Source organism: Mycteria americana, chromosome 1 (genome assembly GCF_035582795.1).
Source record: "Mycteria americana isolate JAX WOST 10 ecotype Jacksonville Zoo and Gardens chromosome 1, USCA_MyAme_1.0, whole genome shotgun sequence".
Lineage (NCBI taxonomy): Eukaryota > Metazoa > Chordata > Aves > Ciconiiformes > Ciconiidae > Mycteria > Mycteria americana.
In genome coordinates, this window is record NC_134365.1 from 30,821,081 (window position 1) to 30,847,999 (window position 26,919).

At 38.3% G+C, this 26,919-nt stretch overlaps 1 protein-coding gene across 1 annotated transcript in view; it reads left to right on the plus strand.

Moving 5' to 3' along the window:
- DOCK4 (dedicator of cytokinesis 4) overlaps window positions 1-26,919 on the plus strand; it is a 262,201-nt gene that overhangs the window by 152,060 nt on the left and 83,222 nt on the right. The window contains exons 14-23 of the mRNA XM_075493937.1: window positions 12,187-12,311; window positions 13,857-14,019; window positions 15,606-15,712; window positions 16,399-16,555; window positions 22,379-22,476; window positions 22,582-22,665; window positions 22,769-22,869; window positions 23,599-23,680; window positions 24,743-24,913; window positions 26,388-26,580. Of these exons, the coding sequence (XP_075350052.1) occupies window positions 12,187-12,311; window positions 13,857-14,019; window positions 15,606-15,712; window positions 16,399-16,555; window positions 22,379-22,476; window positions 22,582-22,665; window positions 22,769-22,869; window positions 23,599-23,680; window positions 24,743-24,913; window positions 26,388-26,580 (1,281 nt within the window). The remainder of the gene's footprint in view (window positions 1-12,186; window positions 12,312-13,856; window positions 14,020-15,605; window positions 15,713-16,398; window positions 16,556-22,378; window positions 22,477-22,581; window positions 22,666-22,768; window positions 22,870-23,598; window positions 23,681-24,742; window positions 24,914-26,387; window positions 26,581-26,919) is intronic.

A 26,919-nucleotide genomic window follows, 5' to 3' on the forward strand; every position in this document is an offset into this window, starting at 1 on the left:
GACGAGGAGGAGGCTGAGGTACTCAACAACTTTTTTGCCTCAGTCTTCACTGGCAATCTCTCTTCCCACACCTCTTGAGTGGATGGACCTCAAGGCAGGTACTGGGGGTGCAAAGTTCCTCCCACTGTAAGAGAAGATCAAGTTCGTGACCATCTGTGGAACCTGAACATACATAAGTCTATGGGACCGGATGAGATGCATCCCAGAGTCCTGAGGGAATTGGCTGATGTAGTTGCCAAGCCACTCTCCATGATATTTAAAAAGTCACGGCAGTCAGGTTAAGTCCTTGGTGACTGGAAAAAGGGAAACATTGCACCCATTTTTAAAAAGGGTAGAAAGGAGGACCCCGGGAGCTACCGATCTGTCAGCCTCACCCTGTGCTTGGGAAGATCATGGAACAGATCCTCCTGCTAAGGCACATGGAGGACAGGGAGGTGATTCAAGACAGCCAGCATGGCTTCTCCAAGGGCAAGTCCTGCCTGACCAGCCTCGTGGCCTTCTGTGATGGAGTGACTACATCAGTGGATGAGGGAAGACCTACAGATGTTGTCTATCTGGACTTGTAAATAAAGGCCTGTAAGGCCTTTGACACGGTCCCCCACAACATCCTTCTCTCTAAATTGGAGAGATACGGACTTGATGGGTGAACTGTTCGGTGGAGAAGGAATTGGTTGGATGGTCGCATCCAGAGAGTAGCGGTCAACAGCTCAATGTCAATGGCCGGATGGAGATCAGTGACAGGTGGTGTTCCTCAGGGGTCTGTACTGGGACCAGTACTGTTTAACATCTTCATCAACAGCACAGTGGGATTGAGTGCACCCTCAGCAGATTTGCAGATGACACCAAGATGAGTGATGTGGTTGACAACCCTGAGGGACAGGATGCCATTCAGATGGACTTGGACAAGCTGGAGAAGTGGGCCTGTGTGAACCTCATGAGGTTCAACAAGGCCAAGTGCAGGGTCCTGCACCTGGGTCAGGGCAACCCCTGGTATCAATACAGGCTGGGGGATGAAGGGATTGAGAGCAGCCCTGCAGAGAAGGACTTAGGGGTACTGGTGGATGAAAAACTCGACATGAGCCGACAATGTGCACTCACAGCCCAGAAAGCTAACTGTATCTGGGCTGCATCAAAAGAAGCATGGCCAGCAGGTTGAGGGAAGTGATTCTGCCCCTCTACTCTGCTCTGGTGAGACCCCACCTGGAGTACTGCATCCAGCTCTGGAGTCTTCAGCACAGGAAAGACATGGACCTGTTGGAGTGCATCCAGAGGAGGACCACAAAAATGTTCAGAGGGATGGAACACCTCTTCTGTGAGGACAGGCTGAGAGACTTGGGGTTGTTCAGCCTGGAGAAGAGAAGGCTCCAGGAGACCTTATAGCAGCCTTTCAGTACTTAAAGAGGGCTTATAAGAAAGATGGGGAGAGACTTTTTAGCAGGGCCTGTTGTGATAGGACATGGGCTAGTGGTTTTAAACTAAAAGAGGGTAGATTCAGACTAGATATAAGGAAGAAATTTTTCACAATGAGGGTGGTGAAACACTGGAGCGGGTTGTCCAGAGAGGTGGTAGATGCCCCATCCCTGGAAACATTGGACAGGCTCTGAGCAACCTGATCTAGTTGAAGATGTCCCTGCTCATTGCAGGGGGGTTGGACTAGATGACCTTTAAAGGTCCTTTCCAACCCAAACTCTTCTATGATTCTATGAAAGCATCAAAGTTCACCTGCCAGAAAGGTATTAGCAAGAGTTTAGTATTGCTATAGTATTCCAGGACTTGATCTCTTCTCCCCCCCTTCCTCCCCCCCCCCCCCCCCAACTGTATATATTAATAAACACATATATTTTGATAGTTAAAGTATTTACAACCTCCAGGTTGTGACTACTGCAAATATGATCAGCTTGTAGTGTACCTTGTTGAAATTTAGGCTACATGGTGGTGGTCAGTGCTGCATTACCCAGACATAGGGCCAGCTACTTTTGAATTGAGCTTTTCTGTCTTGTTCCCTGTGTTTTTGTAGACTGCTTGTTCTTATTGTAACTTTAGCTGTGGCAGTTCCAAGTTTACTGGGCTAAAAGTGGAGTGGAAGATTTCCTGCCCTTCATAGAATCATAGGATCATTAAGGTTGGAAAAGACCTCTAGGATCATCTAGTCCAACCATCAACCCAACACCTCCATGCCTACTAAACTATGTCCCGAAGTGCCACATCTACACGTTTTTTGAACTCCTCCAGGGATGGTGACTCCACCACCTCTCTGGGCAGCCTGTTCCAATGCTTGACCACCCTTTCAGTAATTTTTCCTAATATCCAATCTAAACCTCTCCTGACGCAACTTGAGGCCATTTCCTTTCATCCTATCACTTGTTACCTGGGAGAAGAGACCAACGCCCATCTCACTGCAACCTCCTTTCAGGTAGTTGTAGAGAGCGATAAGGTCTCCCCTCAGCCTCTGCTTCTCCAGACTAAACAACCCCAGTTCCCTTAGCTGCTTCTCGTAAGACTTCTTCTCCAGACCCTTCACCAGCTTTGTTGGCCTTCTCTGGACACGCTCCAGCAACTCAGTGTCCTTCTTATAGTGAGGGGCCCAAAACTGAACACAGTATTCAAGGTGCAGCCTCACTAGTGCTGAGTACAGGGGCACGATCACTTCCCTAGTCCTGCTGGCCATGCTATTTTTGATACAAGCCAGGATGCCATTGGCTTTCTTGGCCACCTGGGCACACTGCTGGCTCATGTTCAGCCAGCTGTCAACCAGCACCCCCAGGTCCTTCTCTGCCAGGCAGCTTTCCAGCCCCTCTTCCCCAAGCCTGTAGCGTTGCATGGGGTTGTTGTGACCCAAGTGCAGGACCCAGCACTTGGCCTTGTTAAACCTCATGCAATTGGCCCCAGCCCATCGATCCAGCCTGTCCAGATCCCTCTGCAGAGCCTTCCTTCCCTCAAGCAGATCAACACTACTGCACAACTTAACTGTAACTCCGTTCACCACAGCTCTCTGGGCTCGGCCATCCAGCCAGTTTTTTACCCAGCAAAGAGTACACCCACCTAAGCCATGAGCCGCCAGCTTCTCCAGGAGAATGCTGTGGGAGACAGTGTCAAAGGCTTCACTAAAATCTAGGTAGAAAACATCTACAGCCTTTCCCTCATCCACCAAGCGGGTCACCTTGTCGTAGAAGGAGATCAGGTTGGTCAAGCAGGACCTGCCTTTCATGAACCCATGCTGGCTGGGCCTGATCCCCTGGGTGGCCTGCACATGCCTGTTGAGTGCACTCAAGATGAACCGCTCCATAATTTTTCCTGGTACCGAGGTCAGGCTGACAGGCCTGTAGTTCCCCGGATCCTCCTTCTGGGCCTTCTTGTAGATGGGCATCACATTGGCAAGCCTCCAGTGGTCTGGGACCTCCCCTGTTAACCAGGACTGCTGATAAATGATGGAGAGTGGCTTGGCAAGCTCCTCCACCAGCTCCCTCAGTACTCAGGGGTGGATCCCATCTGGCCCCATAGACTTGTGAGCGTCCAGGTGGCGTAGCAGGTTGTTAACTGCTTCCCCCTGGATTATGGGGGGTTTATTCTGCTCTCCATCCCTGTCTTCCAGCTCAGGGGGCTGAATTCCCTGGTGATAACTGGTCTGACTAGTAAAGACTGAGGCAAAGAAGGCATTAGGTACCTCAGCCTTTTTCCTCATCCTTGGTGGCAATGTTCCCCCTCGCATCCAATAAAGGAGGGAGATTCTCCTTGGCTCTATTTTTGTTGTTAATGTATTTGTAAAAACATTTTTTATTATCTCTTTCAACAGTGGCCAGGTTGAGTTCTAGCTGGGCTTTTGCCTTTCTGATTTTCTCTCTGCATGACTTGATGAAATCCCTGTACCTTGTCTTTTATCTTCTACTTTTGCTTGTTATTGTCAGTATATCAGCATGGATAGTATCATCATAGAATATCCTAGCTGCTAGAAGGCATAGCATAGCTTGACTCGAAGGGTAGGAGGCAAGATGGACTAAGGGTCCCTAGCCCTCTCCTCAAGTCAAAGTCACCTTTATGTGTTTTTTTGAGATCCTCCCACTGACAGTAGCTACAAAGCTCTTGTCCCATTCTACAAAGTATTCTAAGGAGCTTTTCTGTAAAACATTTTGCATCCACGAGATTTACATCCTGGATAATACCATTTTGTCTGTGTTACATCCAGAGATTTTCAGTCCCTACAACTGAAATTGTTTTAAGAGCTGTTGAAGTCATGTTTAGGGTATAAAACAAAGCAACAAATTAGCTTGTATTTTACAGGGATGTAAATGAACAGGAACTTTCTCTAAACAAAATAATGTTTTCTGCTCCTTTTCAATTCATGGTTCTAAAGGACCTATAATTCTGAGCAACGCTTCCAAAAAAGCGCTTCCTAACAAAAGCTCCTAGTGAGTTCTGTGTAATTATTTTTAAATTAGTGGCTGCTGTCAGGACAGTTTAGATTTGCACACTGAAAGCTGTAACTATCAGAAATGCTATCTTGTTCAAATACAATCATGCTGTGTTTTGTTACAGTACTAAATAATCAAATTGGAATTTATTTCACTAGAAAGCTTTTCAAGGATAGCTGGCAAACTAAACTCTTTTCTTTCTAACAGAGACAGCTATCTTTGATCTTTGACAGCTATCTTCAGATTGAAAACCTTTTTCCATGTTAATATGCTACAAGAAATTCTGCAGTTCTAAATGTGGTTGGAATATGAGATAAGTCTTGTTGTTATAATATCTGTGTTGCAATTGTAACTCACAGCTTCCTGTAAGTTTAAAAACAGTTTTGTGATGAAGGATCATTACTTTGACACTTAGGTTAGGTACAAATGTTTCTAGAGAAATAAAAGAACAAACAATACATTTGTACAAATATTCTCCTGATGCTTGTCCTGATCTGACCTTCTCCTTACTAGTGATTACCTGTGTTGTTCCTGTCACCTGAGGTTCAGTGGGAGCATTCAAGCCTCTGTTAGCTGGGGGCAGCTTGCGCATAGGTCCCATAGCTGGGGGTACACCCCGTGAGCCGCAGCAGACCAGTGCTTGTGTGCAGGTCCTGAATAGTGATCATAGAATCATAGAATCATTTAGGTTGGAAAAGACCTTTAAGATTATAAAGTCCAACTGTTAACCTGGCACTGCCAAGTCCACCACTAAACCATGTCCCTAAGTGCTGCATCTACATGTCTTTTAAATACCTCCAGGGATGGTGACTCAACCACTTCCCTGGGCAGCCTCTTCCAGTGCTTGACAACCCTTTTGGTGAATAAATTTTTCCTAATATCCAATCTAAGCCTCCGCTGGTGCAACTTGAGGATGTTTCCTCTTGTCCTATCACTTATTACTTGGGAGAAGAGACCAACACCCACCTTGCTACAACTTCCTTTCAGGTAGTTGTAGAGAGCGATAAGGTCTCCCCTCAGACTCTTTTTCTCCAGGCTAAACAACCCCAGTTCCCTCAGCCACTCCTCATAAGACTTCTGCTCCAGACCCTTCACCAGCTTCAGTGATGATGCGGGTTCCTATCTGTGAAGGAAAGGAAGCCTGCAGAGCTATCCCATAATGAAACTGCACGGTGGAGATAATAGGACCCATGAGCATGCACTGTCATCTCCAACCTGCATATTACTCCTGGCTCTTTACTTTTTACTGGTTATTTAAAATTTGTGTCTTACAGTTGGTAGGTTCAGGAAGGCTGACCTCCATTAGCTAAGCATGTTCTCCAGCAGTCTGTCTTGGGGTTGTTTTGTGACTTTAATTGACCTTTCCTCCTGCTCCGTGTAATTGCCTCTTTTATATACTTGATGCTGATCAGGTCTCTGTCCTCTGCTCCCATTCAGCCCTTGGACACTTCATTGCTAGTTGGATTGAAGTCATGAAGCTTATTCTGTTTCTTCTTAGGTCAGAAACCTTGAGTTGTAATATGCCTGGTTAGCATCTTACATCTGGGGCAAAAAGGGTTTGGAGTTTTTCCTCTCTCAGCCTATAAATAGCGCTTTCAAGATATTTTTGCCAGGTCAAAGCTGAAACGTATTGGCAGGACCATATCAAGAGGCAGGTACTGCCAATGCTGTGCTGTACACATTTTGATTTAGCAACCCAGACATTTCAATTCAGCACCTTTCACATACAGTTAAGCTCACTTAGCAGAGTGAATGTCCCTGCAGAATATGCGCTTAACACTTGTGCTGCACGGGAAAGTTAATCATCCACATCACTGCAGCTTTGTGGTTTTTTGTTAAATTCTATGGAACTTCAATTTCCCTATAGCTCTAGCCCTGACTTCATCGTAGAAGCTCTTGTAGGAGTGCTTCAGTCTGTAGGTTTTAATATTTAAAAGTCTGGTTTTGATTAGCCCAATAGGTGAAATAATAGGGTGCTAACTAAGTAGTGCCAAAGTGTTGGGGTTAATGGGTCACTTCTGCAGTTAGGACAGAATATATTGATCACTTTTTCAACACATTGCATTATTGTCTGAAGTAAGAACAAACAGCTTCCCTAGATACATTCGTTGGTCCTCACAGTTCTTCCTTTTTTCCAAGAGGCAGCTTTTTACTTCCTACTCTCATGGGAACCAACACCAACCTTTTTTTTTCTGCTTTGTTGTTTGTCATCTCGCATCCAATGTACAACAACCTTCTGCCTTACCTATGGTTGGTTGTAACATGTTAACCTCATTTTTTATTGGGATAGTAGCTAGAAAGTAGCTGTGCCAAGATAAGCACCTTTTTAAGCAGTGAAATGATTCAGACAACACAGAAATGCAACATATGGCTTCTTTAATTTGCTTTTCTCCAGCTTCTGTTGACTCAGCCCGTAACCCACATGTCTAGAAGTGCCCTTCACATCTAAGGAGACCTAGGTGGTTTAGCTTCATAAAACATATTTAATGATCTCAGTGTGTGTGGTTCACCATTCTACAGTCTTTTCTTACCCAGAAAACTATGTCAGTCCTAGACAAAGCTGACTTATGATGGAGTTTGACCTGTAATGGTTAACAGTGTTACTAACTGTATGTTGACATCTACATGTTCATTGCACAGTCCAGAAGCCCTGGTGAATTCAGAAAGCTTAAAGAAACCATCACAACAGCAGTTGGGGGATGGAGATGCTCCATAAGAACAGGTGAAAATGAGCTGCCCTTTCTTTTGAAATAAATGCTTTCAAATGATCTAGATCTTTCATACCACACAACTTCATTATAGGTAGAGGTAGGTTTGTCACCTTGAAGTTGAGCATCATTTTTTATATTGTTTTCAGTTGCTTATTCCTGTACCAAACTTCATGCTAAAAATAACCACTGGATGTTTTCACTGAAACAGACCTAGAGAAGAGGACTTTGTATTTCTCAACATTGATATAAGCTGGAATAAGTCTGTTGATTTTTTCATCATGTTTGAAGTCTCATCATATCTGATTGAGATTCAATCCTATAGGCATGTTTTCAACCAGGAATTAAAGTCTGGTTATATAATTATTATATAAGATGTGCCTCTTTTGTTTCTGTGTAAATTCCTCTCATGTGGTCAAGTATAAGACTGTGTAAAAATCTCAGTACACATACAACTAGGAGAGGTTTATTTGCCATGCAGATACTTTAGCTGAGATACCATTTGTACTCACCAAAGTCTACCTCAGAACTCAGATATTCAGCAGGACTTTCCCTTTCAGTGCTACTTACGACTGTAATTGCCCCTCTTAGTGAAAACAAGATCATTTAATGTCAGAATTATCTCTCTGGTATACTGGTTAAGGCAAAGATCCCATAGAAAAATGGTGTATATTCTTGTAATCAATTGTGTAACTGCAGTTACCATAAATTAAAAAGATCAGTTAAAGGAATATAGATAAATTCAACAATTTGCTGATGTTTGCATCCTTTATAGAGGAAGTTGGAAGTGTTTTTACTGGAAGAGGGGCCACAAAAGAATGCCCTAACGTAGTTTTACACAGACGATCTCAGTTTTTGGAGAGAGAATTTCTCTTAAGGAAGATTGAAGCAGTGGCATTTCTACATTGAGGAATTAAAAGTGATTAAGATATCTCCAGAGCAATATTTTGAGAGTGAAATATTTTTTAAAATTTGGATCCAAATATATTTGTCTAAGTTTTTATTATAATTTTCTTTCCTTTTTCCTTTCCAGAGTGAAGTTTACTTTCCAAATCCATTTTCTTTTTTACAGGCAGCTATTTTCTGATGAGGCTTTGTGCTTGATTTTTACAACGCCATTGACTTTTTGATCTCATGAGCTTTTACTCGTAACACGTTCATACAAATATTGTGCCAAGGATTTGTCAGGAGCATGGCTTTATGTTCTTAACATTCCAGTACACTTATCTGAACTGTGCAAGTTCAATATAGTTGGTTTTCTTAGATTTTGGTTGCAAGTAGTGATCTTTTTTAAATCAAAAATGAAATATGTGTGAGTACAAATCTAGACGCAAGGCCAAATTTAAACCAAAACCTACATTTTTGAAAAGATTATAAAATGTCAGATATGCCACATACTTTGAGAAAAGGAAGCTGCTGTTATATCTGCCGATGCAGACTGTAACCTTGATATACAGCCAATAGTTTACATTCTTTTTGATTAATTTTTCAGTCTATTTCAGTTATCTCCCTTCTGCTTTTCTATCCATTTCCATATAAAACATCGTTATTCCTCATATAGCGTGAGAGGCTTAGTCTCCTCTTGGATTTAATTTGCCTTGCATGATAATGGACAAAATCTGGCATTTTCTTTCAATAACGTGACCCATGTGTCTTGATTTGCTCTGAGACACTGAAAACAGAGTAGAGCTTTCTGAATGGATGTACATCAGGACAAAATTCATCTGAACTATCCTCTCATGACACTGATTACAAACTCTGCCAAGGTTCTGTAAGAGGAGAACAGGACAGTATTTGTGAAAGTACATCCTACTCCTGTGTCTTTTTTCCCTATGATTTGATTTCTTCTGGCAATTAAAAAGGTGAAACTCAATGGGTTTGGATTTTTTTTAAAAGGCTTAAAATGCAGACACCATTTTTGAAAGCCTGCTTAACTTCTGTGAAGGTGCTTTTACTTCTGTGAAGAAGTAATTAACTTCTGTGAATTACTTCTTTTAGAAATGCTTTTGTATTTTTGCATAGAATCATAGGATTATTTGCGTTGGGAGGTACCTTTAAATATCATCTTTAAAGATCAAGATCATCATCCCTGCCCCCCCTGTAGGCAGGGACATCTTTCACTAGATCAGGTTGCTCAAAGCCACATCCAACCTGACCTTGAACACTTCCAATGACAGGGCATCCACAACTGCTCTGGGCAACCTGTTCCAGTGTCTTTTCCATTTAAATCCTGTAGAGTTTACTCTATTTAAAAAGGAAAAAATATGGTTTTCACTGAGTTTCATCAGGGCTAGGTCATGAAATTTGTGTGGAAATGGTTATTTGGTTATGTTTCTGTGAAGCCCCCATGGAAAATTGAAATAATTCCTTGCTGATAAATAAAAATAATGGCTGAATGTAGCACAAATGCATGTAGAATTCAAGTTAATCTTTAAAGAGAAATTGCTGCAACTACAAGTTGTGTGCTAAAATCAGTTATATAACAAAGCTTCTCTTTTTGATTACTGTGTGTTTCATTTTTTCTGAATGTAAGACTCTTGAAAGTGACCAACTGCCAGCACTAACTAGAACCAATCCTAGTGTAAGTGTATACTAAGCAAGGCCTCAACATATTGCATGCTCTTTGGTAACCATCCTGTACTAGCTTCTAAAACTTTTATAATAAAATATTACTGCAGTGTGAAAATAATTGGAATCTAGTAGTTTTAAGGGTAATTTTGTGACCTGAATAAACATACGAACAGCTTTACTGATTCAGATCAAGGGCCTGTCTATCCGAGTGTTGTAAATAGACACCTAAGGAAGAGTAAGAACTGAGCATGCATATATGCATGTATAGTAATTACCTCCTGATGCTCTCCCAGCCTCCAGCTGTTTTCAGCTCAAGGGATTTCCTGAGCTGCTTGTGATTGTCTGTTTCATATCCTTTAGTGGATCTTCCTTCCATGACTTCTCCATTCTTCCCTTGAACCCTTAGACATTTGTCACATTCACAACATCCTTCAGAAAAGTTTCGGTTTGTGTTTGGTTTTTGTTCTGGGGTTGCTTTTGTGGTTTGTTTTGGTTTTTTTTGGGTGGTTTTTTTTTTTTTTATGTATAAGTCTTGTTGTCCATTACCTCAATAACCACCACCTTTTGCTTATTTTGAACGTGGTTCCCATCAGGAACCAGAGATTGATTCAATGATTGCACACACTTATTAGTAATTCAGCTTTTTCATCCTTGACTTCGCACAAAACTCTTAAGTGAATACCATCTGGTCCTGGTATTTGTTTCTGTTCATTCTGTCTAGCTGTACTCTAGCCTCTGTCCATAGTTGTTTCAGAAGATAATTGATAATAAGGTAACACAGGAGCAGATTTCCCCCCTTTTTTTTATGGGCATGGTTCTTGAGGGCTTGGTAATATAGCAGCTTCCTCTTTTACCATTTTTTTTTTCATCTGGCAATGGTTTAGATTGTGCTTTGGAGGAATCATTTAATTATTTTGCATACAGTGATAGAATAATGTTATAAAAATATTAGAAGACTGTAGCAAGATCATTGTTTCTGGTACTTAAGAATCACTGGAGAGTTGTATGTGGTAAAATAAATGCAAGAAATGTGAAATATGAGAGTATCCTGGAAAGTTCAAGCAGGTCACATTCTGCTTGCACATTAAAATGAAGCCAGAAATTGAAGATGCACTAAGTATTTATCAGTTACATATCTTTCAATTAATTTTATCCACAGTACAAGTATCCATCTCATGTTTGGCTTCTAAGTGGTATACCTAGAAATACACAAAACTGTCATACTTGATTTATTTTCACCAGCGCTCAGTGAAAATCTGCTTTATTAAAAGAGGATATTCCCATTATGCTAAACTTGCATTTCACTAGATGAAAGCATATATTCTCAATTTCTTTTTCTACCAAATCTAGACATTAGAAGTTTAGAAGACACTCCTAATTATGATGCTGTTCATCCTTCATTTTTCTAGTGTTTCACAAGGAAAGTCCAATTGCTTCCAAGTAGTTCTAGTAATGGTTGTTGATATCTAGATTAGTTTACACTTTTTAGAAATAGATTTAGCATCTTCAAACAGAACAGGGGCTTCCCTACCATGCCACTCTAGTCACCACCAGTACTGTTTCTCCCCCTACCTTCCCCCCTACAACTGCCAAACAATCTTTCTTCCTTTCATCAACTATAAACTTTGTGGTTTGTGTCAATTGAAACTAAAATAAAATTACCATTGATCTTATCCAGAAGATCTGGTTACAATCTGACAGATTACTTAGCATGTTAATGGATAAACGTGCGAAGAATTTCAATTTAAACATGCTAGCAGTATTTAATAACTTGTACATACTGTGTCACACTTAAGTGCCTATATTGGATTTGTAGTTTGATTGTGTTGCTGAAGATTTTAATTTCTCAGAAGCCTTTCCAACAAGCAAAAAATAAGCTAACTAAGCTAACTTTTTGCTAGAAAACTTCGGAACACCCTGTCAATGTAAAATATGTTGAGATGTGTTAGATCAGAAAGACGGATTTGAATGCTAGCAATCTGGGAAGCCTGCCCTTCTGATGGAAAGAACACCAACCTCTTGGTTTTTGCTTCTTCAAAGTAACAGTTTCTTTTGAGATTAAGTGTAAAAAAGTTGTAATCAGTTTTTCAAGGAGACATTAAACAGAGAAATTTAAAGATTACAAATGAAAGAAAATACATTAATATTACCTTCGATTAAAAGAGAAATTAAATGAGGTGAAGCTAGACACCAGCTTCAGTATAGCTGGAGATGCTACTGTAAAGACCAAAAATGGCTAACATGACTAAAAGCCCCTAGAATTTGTTTAGTATGGCAGATAATCTCTTGGGCTTTTACAGGGATGAAACCTTGTTGGTTTTCTTGGTTTATGAAAACAAATGTTATTATTTAAAATCTGAAAATACTGATAAATTGTGGGTGTGATACTACCCTTTGTTTGGAAGAGAAGATGAAAGTCTACTAAAGTACTAAAAGCAAAAAGTAAGCAAGTTCAACTGACTTTTGCACACTTTGTGTTTGGTTTGGTTTTTTTGTAGGTGAAATGAGGAATGATTTGTATATCACTGTAGAAAGAGGAGAATTTGAGAAAGGAGGGAAAAGTGTGGCCAGAAATGTGGAAGTGACAATGCATGTCGTGGACAGCAGTGGTCAGATTTTAAAGGTATCTTTGTTGTATGTTTTTCCTTGCTGTAGTTAATTTTTGATACACTTTTTCAGATGTAAATCATCTGTGGCATTGTTTGAAGGGTACGAAATTGCTTTGGAAAGGTCATGTTTATCTTTTACTATCTTTAGATATTCGAAGTATTTCCACTTTGCTTAAAACCTTTATAAAATGCATGTTTGTTTTATTTCTGTGATCAATTATGTGATTCAGATAAACACCTATAATTGCCAATCAAATAACTAATGATTTCATTAAGATGCTGGAAAATGTTTAAGAAAGATCAAGTTTTGGAGAATTTTTTATTTCATAATAATTCTTCCTAATAGCTATGCATTTCCTCATGTTACACAGACCATGTCTCAATCATTTTCAATTTCTTGTCTGATTTTGATAAATCAGAGATCCTTTGCAAAATTTACCACCATGTATCAATAAAACAATAAATTAATGTGCCTCTTTTCTTCAGATTTGATTGCATGCTGCTTGTGACGGCTTACAAACAAGCAGTTTTATATTTTCATTATTAATAGATGACTGTTTCTCAGATTTTTTTCTGTACCAAAAGATTTCTGTTCACCTTCAACCTTTTCCATACATATTTAGCATCTTTTTTTTTTTTCCTTTTATTTGAAAGTACTTTTTTCACATGTTCTGCATGATATTGAGGGCTGTGGGGTGACAAAACGAAGAAAGGCTGACACAAATAGTCTGGTGCAAATTGTGTGTGTGTCTGTGAAGTGAGATTGTGCATATAAATGCATGGCATGCAATGTATGTATGTTTTTGTATATATAAAATATGTATACACATATGTATATGTGTATATATACACATATATGTGTGTGTATATATCTTTTTTTATATAGAATAACCTTAAAAAAATAAAGGATATTGAGAGGCAAAGGTGATCCCTTATAATTACTGAGGAGAAAAGCTACAGCTTACCTTTCCCCCAGAGAATGAACAGGTATCCCCAAGTCAGGACTTAGACAAATTCATTTGCCTACTTTGCTATGGAGAGGCTATCATGGGTGTCGCAAAGGCAACCAACATTTTGCTTCTTCCTAATCAGGGAATCCAGATTTCTTTGTTTTTTCATGCTGGGTTTCATGCTTCATGTTTTTTCATAACAGCAGGGTTAGAGGCTTATTTCAGAGGACTAAAGATCTTAAGCCTGGGCTGTTCTTGTCTCAGTTAAATCCTTGTTTGTTGCTTGGGCATAACATGGGATGGACCATGCTGTGTCATGGGACTCCACATCATGTCTGCTGTTTAAGTCTTCCTAATCACCCAGTTCCCCCTATATAATACTTTGGTTCTCATCAGTGTGGATGATTCTTGCCATTTTTCTAATCAGCAAATGTTAATGAAGTGCTACTGTTTTTGTGGGTTTAAAGATATTGAGCATTATACCACATGTGGCATTTATGATATGAATGTAAATATTAAATAGTCTTCCTTGTAAGAACAGTCCTTGATGACATCCTATCAGTGAACTAATCTGCCTTTAATCTCTAATCACTACTTTTTCTTCATTAGGATTTTATCTCATTCGGCTCTGGAGAGCCACCAGCCAGCGAGTACCATTCCTTTGTGCTTTATCATAACAATGGTCCCAGATGGGCCGAGCTGCTGAAACTTCCTATTCCTGTGGATAAATTCAGAGGAGCACACATCCGCTGTGAATTCCGGCACTGTTCCAGTAAGCGCTGTTCACGACTTCTGCTAGTTTTCTCTGTTACAGCTGCAGTCAGCACATGATTTTCCATAATACTTCAGGAAGAAGGGAGCTGCATGAACTTTCTCTGTAATGCTTTCATGACACGGCTTCTCAGGCTTGCAGCTCTACTTGGTAGAACTCAGTGCTTTGGTAAAGCCTAAATACCAGGAGAAACCAGTCTAGTTTTATTAAATAGAAATAGACAACATAGCAACTGCAAATGTAAGCAGAATTTCAGGTAAACTCAAAATGCAAATTTAGAATTTACCTGGTGAATTATCCAAAATTATCCCTGTTCCTTAGTACATGTTTAGCAATCCAACCAATGGGAAACATACGTAGATACATCATGGTCAATTAACATCACTTTTGTTTCGCCTTTTTTTTTTTCCCCTTATAAAATAAAATTCCAAAATTCTTTAAACATTCTGAACAATTTTAGAGATGATTTTGAGGTACATATTGAGGTCTGGGTCCACGTTCTGCATACCAAGGTATGCGAGACAGGTTTCATAGCTATGGTGCTGACTGCTGTGAAGCCAGTAGAGAAAGGTGGATAAAATAATACGTCTTTTAAACTGCTGCTGTTGTTTGGCTCTTTTTGGTGATGTAGATATAGCAAGATTTCACTACTTAGATTGCCTTTGTGGAAAGTGGCACACACAGTAAGTTACAGTATATTTAGATTTCGAGCACAGAAACTTCAAAATGTAAGGAACAGGTAATATAGGAAGAAATTTGCTTTGATTTCTCTTTAAGATTTCTTTTATAAGCTATGATGTAATAAAGGAAAAACGTCAGTGGTATGTTTCAAACAGATGATACATTTTTGCACAATCTTTCCTGTGCAGTACAAGTTGGATATTTTTGTTATGATTGCCTACACCATCCCAACTGTGCTAAATTGTCGTATATATACAGATTTGATTAAAAATTGGTTGATTTTCAAGCATTCAGCATCTGCACTCATTGGCTTCAGTAAAATCTGTGCCATCTCAGTGTTTTATAGTCTGTTTTATATTTAAGTGATAGATGAGTTTTGGAATTTGAGCTTAGGCATCCAAGTTTGAAAATGTTATCTGCTGTCTAACATTCATGTAAGGAACAGTGATATCTTCAGTCATATCTGTAGAGGCAGATGCCTTATTTGAAAATAGAAGTGCAGCGTAGCCTGAGCTGACCTAAAATGGAGACCAGTAGGTAGAAGCTACTATAGAGGGTAATTGTCACAAAAAAAAACCCTTTTCTCTTCATGTTGGACTGGCTAGGTCACATTCATTTGGGTTTCCTGGCATTCTATATATTGCTAAGACTGCATATTTGGTAGCTTCCATTATTTGTTGTTAGTAAATACCAAATCATTCCAGAATACTGCTTTCTGATTTACAGTGAGATAAAAGAAACCATTACAGGAGATAATGTGCAAATCTGAAAAGAAATTTAAGATAACGTTAGTCTGACTAGCTGCAAATAGCTTCCAGTATACTTTCTTATGTTGTATTATATCCGTTTATTTTGTCTAAAATGTATAATATTAACTTTAAGTGCTATTTACATATGTATTTCAGCGAAAGAAAAGGGTGAGAAGAAGTTGTTTGGGTTTTCTTTCGTGCCCCTGATGCAGGAAAATGGGAGGACTCTGCCAGATGGCACCCATGAACTCATTGTACACAAGGTAATTTGAATTAATAATCATTAGCTGTAATGATTCTTCTGGAACATACTTTAAATGCCCAGAAACATTAGGTTGAGAAAGTCTGTGTTCGTTACCAAATGAGTGATAATCTTGTCACCATTAAAATATCCATTGCTGATTGTTTAATATTAAGCTTCCTGTTATAAACTGCAATTGAATCTAGGAATGTGTTTCAGTACACTGGTTTTACAAAATCTTACTATTATATTATATTGTCTTTATAAAGCATTTCACAAAGTTAAGTTCAATTAAAACACACAAAGTGAACTCCATGATATCCTCTTACTGAATTGCTGAAGTTGGAAAATCAAGCAAGCTCATTTATGCAGATCTACTCAATGTTATAATTTTTAGAGATATTTCAGTTTTGTGGAATTTTTGTTTCCACATTTAACAGTTAACTCTTTGTTCAGAGGATTTGATATGCTCCCAGGTAAATTTTAGATTTTAACACCAAACTTTGTAGCTATTCATGTGACATAACCTGTGCAAATTTGTTAGATTTCAATGTCAGATGTGAAGCTGTGATCCAAAATCAAAGTTACAACAGGCATAATGAAAATTCTTCAATTTCCAGCAGAGAAACAATAATAATTCATATAATTTAGGGATTTGGTCCTTTGTTTTTATGCAGTACGGTTATTTTAACTGGTTTGTTTTCACAGTGTGAAGAAAACACAAACCTTCAGGATTCTGGTCGCTACCTCAAACTCCCCTTTTCAAAGGGAATTTTCCTAGGAAACAACAGCCAAGCAGTAAAAACCACTAAAGAGTCCTTCTGGATTACATCCTTTCTCTGTTCTACTAAACTCACACAAAATGGTAGGATATGTTGATTATTTAAAACATGATGAATTCAAATGAGTGTGATAGCTAGCCTTTTCCATGCCAAGCAAGCATGGATGTACTCAAAAATAGCTTATGTTCTATCCATTTTACAAACTGGTTTTCTTCACAATTTTTTATGTCCAGATGGAAACCAATGCAGCATGATAAACCACTGATTTTAAGTAGTTCAAGAATGCTTTTTAGATTAACATGATATTGGAATCAAATGCAGCACTCTTGGAATCAACTATCAAAACCCAGCTGCTTTACAAAACCTCTTAATCTGTTTGTTGTAGAGTTTTTATGAAATACTTATTGTAGGCTTTAGGCTGTGGCAGTTTGGTTTTAGTTAGGCACATACTGCTTTTTTGTTGTATCACTTCTCTTCCTTAAAGCCAACAAACATATACTACTACTTAAAACAATCTTATACACTGGGTATAAGGAGCAACAGATAGAAATACACGTGCTTGTGCTCTTTACCATTGCTCTGTATAAAATCCTTATGATTCTGGTTTATTTGCCGTATTAACTCCAGTTTGTAACTGAAACAGTTTTCCACAAATTTCTAAATATTGTGTATTTGCTTGGTAATGTGTTTCTGACTATTCTTTGATACCCCCACAATTTTATATTAATTTTTTCTGAGATGTTTATCACAGTTTTAAGATCTTGCTTAGCTCTCTCTTGTGTGTGAATGACTGTGTCTTTACCCTTCTTATACGTATAACGATAAAATTGCTAATTGCTTGCAAATTCATTATAGGTGTTTAACAACAACTAGAGCAGCTTTTTAAATTGAAATAATCATCTTAATTTTCACCATTTAGTAGCAAGTGTCCAAAATAGAACTATGTGCAAATAGTAAGTGGTCTGTTTCACTGTGCACATCCATTCTGTATTCTCATAGCAATTAACTTCAAAGTAATAAAAGTTAGCCAATAAAAGATTTTCCCAAAGGTTGCTAATAGGCAATCAGAGACTAAATTTGCTTCAGTTAAAGGCCTTGATTTAGGAAATCACATGAATCTGCTGGTACTTACACATGCATGAAAGTGCTGCCCAGAACTTAAGTGTCTCACTGATAAATAGTTGCACTATTGTCTGGGGTTATCATACTAATTTATGTTCACAGTACAGAAGTTATTTTGTACTTAATGTAAATAGATGTGTGACATAGGGCATAAAATTTCCTTTTTTTTTTTTTAACCATATTCTGAGTAAGAGGGTGTAGAATATCTGAATAATATTGATCCCCTTTTCAGCTCTGAAAGAGTTAACAATTATTTCAGCAGTACTTCAGAGGGTGGAAATATTTTCAATAGACAGGCTCATATTTTCTCCAAGGATCTTCTTTGGGAAGTTCATCTTGGTGAGTTTCCAAATCCCCATTCTTTTAAACAAAAATTTGCCAAAACCTATTGCATGCTCAGAAAATGAACATAGAGCAAAGCATGTGGATATTTGGTCATGTGAGCATTACTTCAGTTATCCCTGAGAGAATGTAGCATATTTATTACAAAATACAGGAGTAAAAAATCTGTGTATTTACTTTTTTAGTTAACATTTGTATTAGTATTTTTGAAAATTGCTGATTATTTTTTAATCTGTTTTTAAGTTTGGAAATTTTTCTGAAGTTCTCAGAGATCTGCCTGTGTCTACAAACAACAATGTCCAGCCTGGAAATGTATTGAAAATTATGCTGTTGGTCTGGCCATGGGGTGGGGAAGGACCCCAAACCCAGTCTTGTACCGGGTGTGACTGACTTAGGCCACAGCTTTACTAGCTTGCTGGGAAATTTTACTCAGCTGTCATTCTCTCATTGATTGTTCCCACATGCCATCAGCTCTCATGCGTATTAAAATTATGGGGACTGGGGGAAGGAGGCTGACTCCCAGTTGTTGGGATCCGTAACTTCCTTACCCTGGGTACTTTGGAGGGGTTTTTAGGACTATTTCCAAACAATTTTCAGAGACCTTCTAACCAGGGGAGTCTGTGCGTTCATCAACGTATTTCGTAAGAACGCGTCCTTATCTAATCTGTCTACCAATTAGCTTTTTCTTAGCTTGACTTTTGATCCTAGATAGTTAATCAGTTAATGTTAGCAAAAAAGTATACAAGCTTTTATATATTACATTCTTAGCTGGATAGTTACATTTCATTATCCTAAAAAAACCCAAAAGAGCGAGAGAGAACATAGTATTTTTCTCCTGAGTAGTTATCAATACAGTCTTACTTAGTTTTTGACATATAGGAGGGATCTCTGCCTGCCAGAGACTCAGGATCCATCCAGCAAGTCAGAATATTTTAGCAAGTTGGCATCCACTCATTTCTCAGTACTGATCGGCACATCCCCAGTAAGCAGCTGTTCATCAGCAGAGCAACATGCCATACAGCACATCTATTGCAAGGCAGAGGTATAATCCATCTATCTGCATTTAAAAAAAGCCGGACTGGTGATAAATAAAACAAAAGTAACAGGAGGCAGCTTTCCAGAGTGACCCCAGTTTGGAGGGAGTGTTGGAAACCACAGAAGCAGCCTGTTGGAAGAGGAATGCAGACTGCCAGTTCTGGAATTCGGCTTTTTCCTTTTGCACTGCAGTAGTGCTACACCAGGCCAATTTCTGATGTCTCAGGATTTATAGGAGAGATATGGAAAGACCATCCCAAACCACTTCCTCATACACATGATTCTAAATCTTTTCTTAAACCTAGCACTTTGGATTTAAATTACGGACTTTGAGAAGGGAAGTGTTTTGTTTGGTAGGAATGGTAGGTCAGGTGTATGTAGCCTATTTTTAATGTACAAACCTGATCATGAATAAGAGAAGGCATTGGAAATGTTTTTCTTCTTCAGGAAAATTTATCAGCAGCATTGACTTTTTCCTTTTTCCAAAACTGTGTTTTCCTAGTGGGCCTATTTTGGGGACAATTTTATATTCTCATTTCTCTTAATACATGACACATTGCTATCCCTTCCCCTGGTGATTCACATGTCAGATTTTCTATTCATGTCATTTATGCTTGGGCTATTTGCTAATGTTATCTCAGCAATGTCTTTCCTCCTTAGCATTTTCCTTAAATAAGTGCTTTGAAGTGAGTGTCTGACATTTGCTTTCTCTTTCTTTTTTAATCCCCCAACAAATCCCTAATATTGAGTGTCAACTATCTTCCTACCAAGTTCCTCCAGCAAACCTGTAAAGAAATCTTTTTCCTTCTATGAACTGACAGCTTTAGCTAGTCTCGCTACTCCTCAACTTAAGTTGAGGCTTAAACAGAATGAAGTGCAGAAGTCCATTTAATTATCCAAAAGACAAATGCAGTTCACTGGATTTGTAATGCTTGTTTCTTGAAAATTCCTGACAGAAGGAATAATAAGACATATCATTTGTCTGTGATCTTTGGGATGTGTCTCTGATGCACATGTGGGACCCTTCAGCACTCTTAGTGCAACTCAAGGATCTCTTCTAATCCAAATCATTCCATACTAGCACAGGGTGAAACAAAACAAAGAAGAAATGTATAAATGCATAAAAACAATTTGCACCCACCAAAATCAATTAAGGCAGCAAAATATTAGTGGAATAGCATGTAGGGTGTTTGCCGTTAGCACCTCTGGTGAGATTTGAATATAGGTGGAGATTTATTTGTTGTTATTAAAGATAGAAATATTACTTCATTTCTTGTTGTGGGAGAGAGAAGCTTTCCAGGAGCAAACTGGGAAAGAAATGACGCAAAGATGGGTGTGCCTCAAATGTTATGTGAGTGTGAAAACAGCCTGTTGTAGAAAGCACCCAAATAGCTGCTGAACCAAGAGGAACACTTGCTTTTAGCTACTTAGTGTGATAAGTACTGAGAACATTTCAGAAGAACTGGATCCTTCTAAGACATTGCTGGACAATGAACTGGACCAGTGGTTCATCTTAAACTGATGGAAGCATTGGACGGAGATTAAGATTTTCTGCTTCAAACGGCCAGGCTTTTAGAAATTCTGAAAAGCTGATTAGTGAAACATGGAAGTAGTAAATGTGAATGTAAAGGAGCTTTGGGATTTGTTCAGTTCAATGGTTCAAAAATATGTGGAACTTTGTGCTCTGAATACAACTTGAAAGGAGCGCTGCAGACATGAGCGAGTGAGTCACAGCCAGAAAATGTGAGGAGTAAGCAGAGAACCTGCAACAGAAGTGAGAAAAATAACAGCAATGTGTCAGAGCTCAGCAAGGGTCGGGATCAAGTGACAACTGCTGAAAAGCCAAGCCAAGTTTGCAAAACTCTTATTGTAGGATATTGAATGGTATGGGACATGAAATTCCCAATCTCATAGCGAGGTGGTTTCTTTAGTACATATCTGAAGCTGAAAGCAATAACACATGTTCTAAGAGTAATAAATATTGTACCTACATTAAGACGGGTGGAAGAGCAGATATGTTAACTGGGCCATCACCCTCTCATGAATTTTATGCAAGTATTTACAAGAAATCATGCATGAAAAAATGGACATGTAGCTAAATGGAATGTACTGTAAGATGAGTTTATCAAAGACATATCATGCCAGAATAAACTTCTTAATCTGTCTTTGCAAAGTTTTTTTTATTATTATTCTTCAGAGGAAACGCAGATCTAAACCATCTGGACTTCAATAACACACCACATGAGAAATAAGAAAAGATACAGATTAGAATAAGAATTTTAAAACTGGTAAATAAGGGCTAAAAGGGAACTAGCAGGTTGCACTGTAATGGAAGGAATTTCCTTCCTGAGTGGAAGGAAGATACTACTAGATCTGAAGAATTAGGCCTGGGATTGATCTCTTGTTTGGAGGGCTGAAAGGGGGCAGGGGTGGGAGTTGCTTCACTAAAACCTGAGACACAAGAGAACCTGTTAATGAAATTTGCTGCTAATATGTACTTGAAAGGGCTCATCAGTTGAGAGGGACAAAATCAAAATCTGATACAGGCAAAGCAAGGTAACTTTGATTTAAATAGTTAATAAGAAAGAGTACTAATCAGATCAAATCTAATGGTACAAAAGGCAGGATCATACCATAGTGGAGACTCTTGGGGATTCTGCTGTAGTGTGAGGGAGCTGAACAGCATTAAACAGGAGCAAGACCTACTTGTGTCACCAATATGATGTATTTAAAAAAAAAACAAAAAAACAAATTGTAGAACATATATGTCAGGTGTTTACAGCAGACATATGAGCTTGCTAATGATACAGAAAACAGTGATGTAATCTCATCTGTAATGTAGTTACCATTTTCGTCAAGAAAGCTGAAGGAGAATGAATTAAAACTGGAGGAAGTGCGAAGACGCTCAAGTACGTTTTAGCTCAGAAGAGTTTATTTTCCAGAAGAGATTGTGTATAATAAAGCAAGATCTTAGAGGCATTGTATTTGTTCTCTAAAAATACATAGGAAGATGAGTATTTTAAATACATACAAACTAGTAATTGGGAGACTATTTCTAGCCGTCAGATGACAGCTCTGGAAGGCATCCTTCAATGGGACAAGAGACAGCAAAATAATTCCTTTTCCTAAGGTGGTAGTTGACAAATATCTGAACAAGATTGCATGATATATTTGCCACAGGAGACTGATTTTAGTGACCCAGTACCATGTTCTTATGCTTCTGTTGGTGGAGCAATTATGGGATGGAATGAAAATTTGTTGTTGGGCAGATAATATTATAGCAAATCTTGAGATGTTTTCTTTTGTTTTAATGAAGCCAAGTTTTGCTGAGTGGACTGTAATAGTAGAATTTAAACTCTGAAATGCTGCTTTGCTTCCAGCTTTAATCTTGCATTTTGTTTTTGCAGGAGATATGCTTGACCTTCTGAAATGGAGAACCCACCCAGACAAAATTGCAGGTTGCCTCTCAAAATTAAAAGAAATTGATGGTTCAGAAATAGTGAAGGTATATACCATTCTATCCTTTTAGATAATATGAGGGAAATAATGTATTTGTGTGTCACAAAAATACCTATTTAATAAAAAACTGTCTCTTATTCTCTCCAATCAGTTTCTTCAAGATACACTAGACACTTTATTTGGGATTTTAGATGAAAACTCTCAAAAATATGGATCAAAAGTATTTGATTGTTTGGTAAGTTTCATTTTATGATGATGCTTAACACTATTTAAGAACTAAGTAAAAAAAAACAAAACAAAACAAAAAAGCTTTTATTTTCTTTTTCCCTCACATTTAGGTTCACATAATAAATTTGCTGCAGGACAGCAAGTTTCACCACTTTAAGCCAGTAATGGACACTTACATTGAAAGTCATTTTGCCGGAGCACTTGCATACAGGTGAAGTCTGTACTTTTTCTATCTGATTTGAATACTGACAGTTAGTGGTAAACTAAGCAGAATCAATCATTGGGTTAAATTAAATGATACCATTAGAAATAAAATGCAATGCTTATATGAATGCCCAGATTTAGGCCATTAAAAAAGAGTAAAACAACTTTAAGTTACCTGAAAGGTTACTTGCTAATGCTCTAACATTGGCTTCATTCTTAAATCTTTTTCCTCAGTGCATTTCTTTATTTGAATTACTTTGAAAAACATAGGAGCCGTATCATCACCCAGCTGCAACTGTGTTCACTGTCTGTGTAGAGCAGTGTACTAATAAGCATCACTTACTCTGTTCTGCTCTCTGTATTTATTTGCTACCTAGACTTCCATTCGAACCAGTGCAGTTTAATGAGACTGCAAAGCGATGCATGGAATAGCAGGGATAGTCCATGCTGGCAGGGACTCTTCTGGCTTAACTGTGCTTGTGTATCCCTGTCAAAATCATTCTACTGCATATGTAACGCTGGTATTATTTCCTGTTTGTTAGAGATCTACTAGGTGGCTTTTGGCAGACTGAAAACTAAGTGTAATACTGGGCCTGTGGTGATTAGCAAAATCTAGTCATATATTTTTTATTTTGTCAGTATTTCTCATGTGACAGATATTGGTTTAACATTATAAATGCAAAGTTAACCCTTCTCCCAATTCTGTGTCATAATACTTTCTGATGTGGTATCCTAGAGATCTTATAAAAGTACTGAAGTGGCATATCGATCGAGTCACTGAAGTGGAGCTCCACGAACACATACAGGAAGTACTAAAGGTAATAAAAATCGTCAAAGGCAATTATATATTTGAATGATGTATTCATACAGTACCAACAGGTTTAACTTAGGAAATTAAGCAGAGTATGTATAAATGATGGAACAGTAGTACTAATTCTGGGGAGCTGCAGACACTCTCAGTGCAGTCAGTTTATTCATCGTTCTCCTTTGTCAATAAGTTGATCAGTGGAGCTTACTACCACTAGACTCTGGACCTCTATGTTCCATACTGAATGAGGATATACATGATTAAGAGTTAGATCTAAGAAATCAAATGTAGATTGCATTGGTAGTATTAATGTCTGTTGCATAACTGAATTTAAATGCAGACATGCATGCTGACTTAATGGTTCCAAGCAGGGAATTCTACTGAAAATGGACGGTTCTGGTTGCTCTTGTTGTCCTGTTTTGTACCATCAACAAAGCACAGCATGGATTCAGGATAAGTTGTACAACACAATAATCCCATTTGGGACAAGTGCTACAGTCTGCAAATAAATTATCAATGGGGTACCCTTCTGTGCTTTTCTATGCTGCTGTTAACTTAGGTATCTTGCTAATAAGAAAGGGCTGTATTTTTAATTTACATTCCAACAGTTTTGCAACTTAATTTAAGCTTTTTTTTTTTTTTTAATTTATTATCTGGTTAACAGTTGACAGGAAAGCAACTTTCAACAGGCAGAGAAATTCTAAGAACAGCTCAAAAGTTTGAGCCTATTTTTTATACTGGCCTTGTATGTTTATGCAATACATGTTTTTGTAGTCAAAGACGTGCAGGGGATGGGGGCAGGGGACAGTGTTGAGATTTTGCAGTTTTCTATTTGTTAAAAAACCAAGTGTTCCCTGGTTTGTAGAGATTATGAAAGGCAAGGGAAGAGCATTTCTGAGTATGTGCTTTTGAAATGTTTTTAGTGTTTCAATAGAAAGATTTGCCAATATTAAATAACATGGTGTCCTGTTTCAGACCCTTGTCATTATTTGAATGATATAATCATTGTGTGTTTTATTTAAAGATGAGCTGGTTCATTTTTATGAGTTATCTCTGATTTTGACATTTGTAGGCACAGGAATATATCTTTAAATATATAGTTCAGTCTCGAAGGTTATTCTCTATTGCCACTGGTGGACAAAATGAGGAGGAATTTCGCTGCTGTATTCAAGAGCTTCTTATGTCAGTACGCTTCTTCCTTTCCCAAGAGAGCAAAGGAGCTAGTGCTTTATCCCAACTACAAGTAAGTTTTCAAGCATGCCTTGCTTATTGCCACTTTTCACATCCAATATAGAAAATGTACGCATGTCCTTACCTATATTCCCAGGAAAGAAAATGTGGTTTTGCTAGAGCAAAATGGCATTTTCAGCTCATCCTCATACCTTTTGTCCTACAGTGTGAAATTTTCATAGCAGCAGCTTCTAAACATGCTTGGCAAAGATAATCCTAAATCTAATATTTACTTTTGAATTATCATTATATTATAATTATAATAATTATATTGCTGGATACAAATAAAGTAATTTCTCTGATTTGGGCATTTTACAGCTTAGTTTAACCACATTGGAACTGAAGAATTTGAACCATACAAAAGACTATCTGAGTTTTCATGCTTTACAGAAAACTTTTAAGTGTTGCTGAACTGTGTGTTTTAATACTTACATCTTTATTTCAATTGAGACTACTAAAATTGACTAGTGCTAAAGCGCAGAGGCAAAACACACAGGAGACAGCTCTCTACATTAAGTGCCACAGATTTACCAACTTCTACAGCTCATAGGTATACCGTCCTCTTCCCCTGTTTCTGTAACCAAAGGTGTTTTAAGACCTGTTAAGAATTCTTAATTTCTTAAGGTCCATAGAAAATTGTTCTTCCAAGAAAATGGCAAATCGGAGAGAACAGAGTAGAGATGTGGTTCTTCCATCTCATATCATGTAAGCAGGTGGAGTAAAAAGATAATAGCAAAGTGATATAAACAACCACATTTGAAATTCTTCTCCGATATCTTTAACCTTGTCTGTCATCTGTTCTGACACCAGTGTGAAGAAGGGCTGAGGTATGAGTAGCTTTTCTCAGTCAGCAGGATTTGGAGAGGAAGAAGGGAATGTCGGTTCTAGCTTCCTTTCTCTGGCATTGCCCTCCTTTCTTTTCCAGTGTTTCGTTTCCATATTCATTATACTCACCAATGAATTTCTAACCCTATTTTAGGATTGTTGAAGTGAACCAAGACGGCCAGTGCTGTCTCACTCCAAAATAAAAATGTTCATTATTTTAAAAATGGAAGATACAGAGGCGGTTATATTACTTATCCTAAAACAAAGCAAACCAAACCAACTCCACTCAAATCTTTTTGTTCTGGTATCGACTGGCTTCTGTTATGCTTTTAAAAATTTTGTCTCACACATAGATCATGAAGAATCTGTAAAGTGTAAATATTTTTGTTCTAAGTTGAACTTTTTACTTTCACTTTTTCCTGGGAGAAATGAACAGTCATTAGATAATGCTTAAAGGAAAATAGTCACAAGTGTAAGCCCGTTAATGAATGTGAGGATATTTCTTCTGAAAATATGACCCTTTTTAAAGCTATTAACTACCCTTGAAATGTAAAACCAGGCATTTTTCTACAGTTACTTAAATTTCTATAGTTATTTAATTTCTATAAATGTCAAAACTATACTGCAATATCTGACTGTCCATTTTTGCCCTTTTCCTCTAGGCTGTGTTTCTCAGCTCATTCCCATCGGTGTACTCTGAACTTCTGAAGCTCTTTGATGTAAGAGAAGTGGCAAATTTGGTTCACGATGCTCTGGGCAGCTTGCCAACAGTCATGCATGGAGATGAGTCCCTTCAAGCTGTTAAACTGCAGAGTATTGGAAAAACTGTCGAGAGTCACCTGTACACTAACCCGGGTAAGGTTACCCTGGGCTGCCTGCAGATAAGGAACTCAAATGGTGTGCTTGGTACATGAGCCAGCCGGTGCTGAAGGGAATAGTGTTGCTCAGAGCAGTGCTTGCTAAGGAACAATTCTTGAAGCACTGCTCTGGACAAGCTGCTCATTTACAAGAATACCATTGGTTAAATTTAGTGGTTTGGGTTTTAGAGACAAAGACTCTTAAAATATAGTTTTGTTTTGATCTACTGCTGGCAATATGTCTGTGAAGGAAGTTTGCCTTATACTTTTTAAGTAATTACAAAGGAAAAAGCTTTACTAAATTGATTTTTTTTCTTTTTTTCTCCTTTGGGTGCAG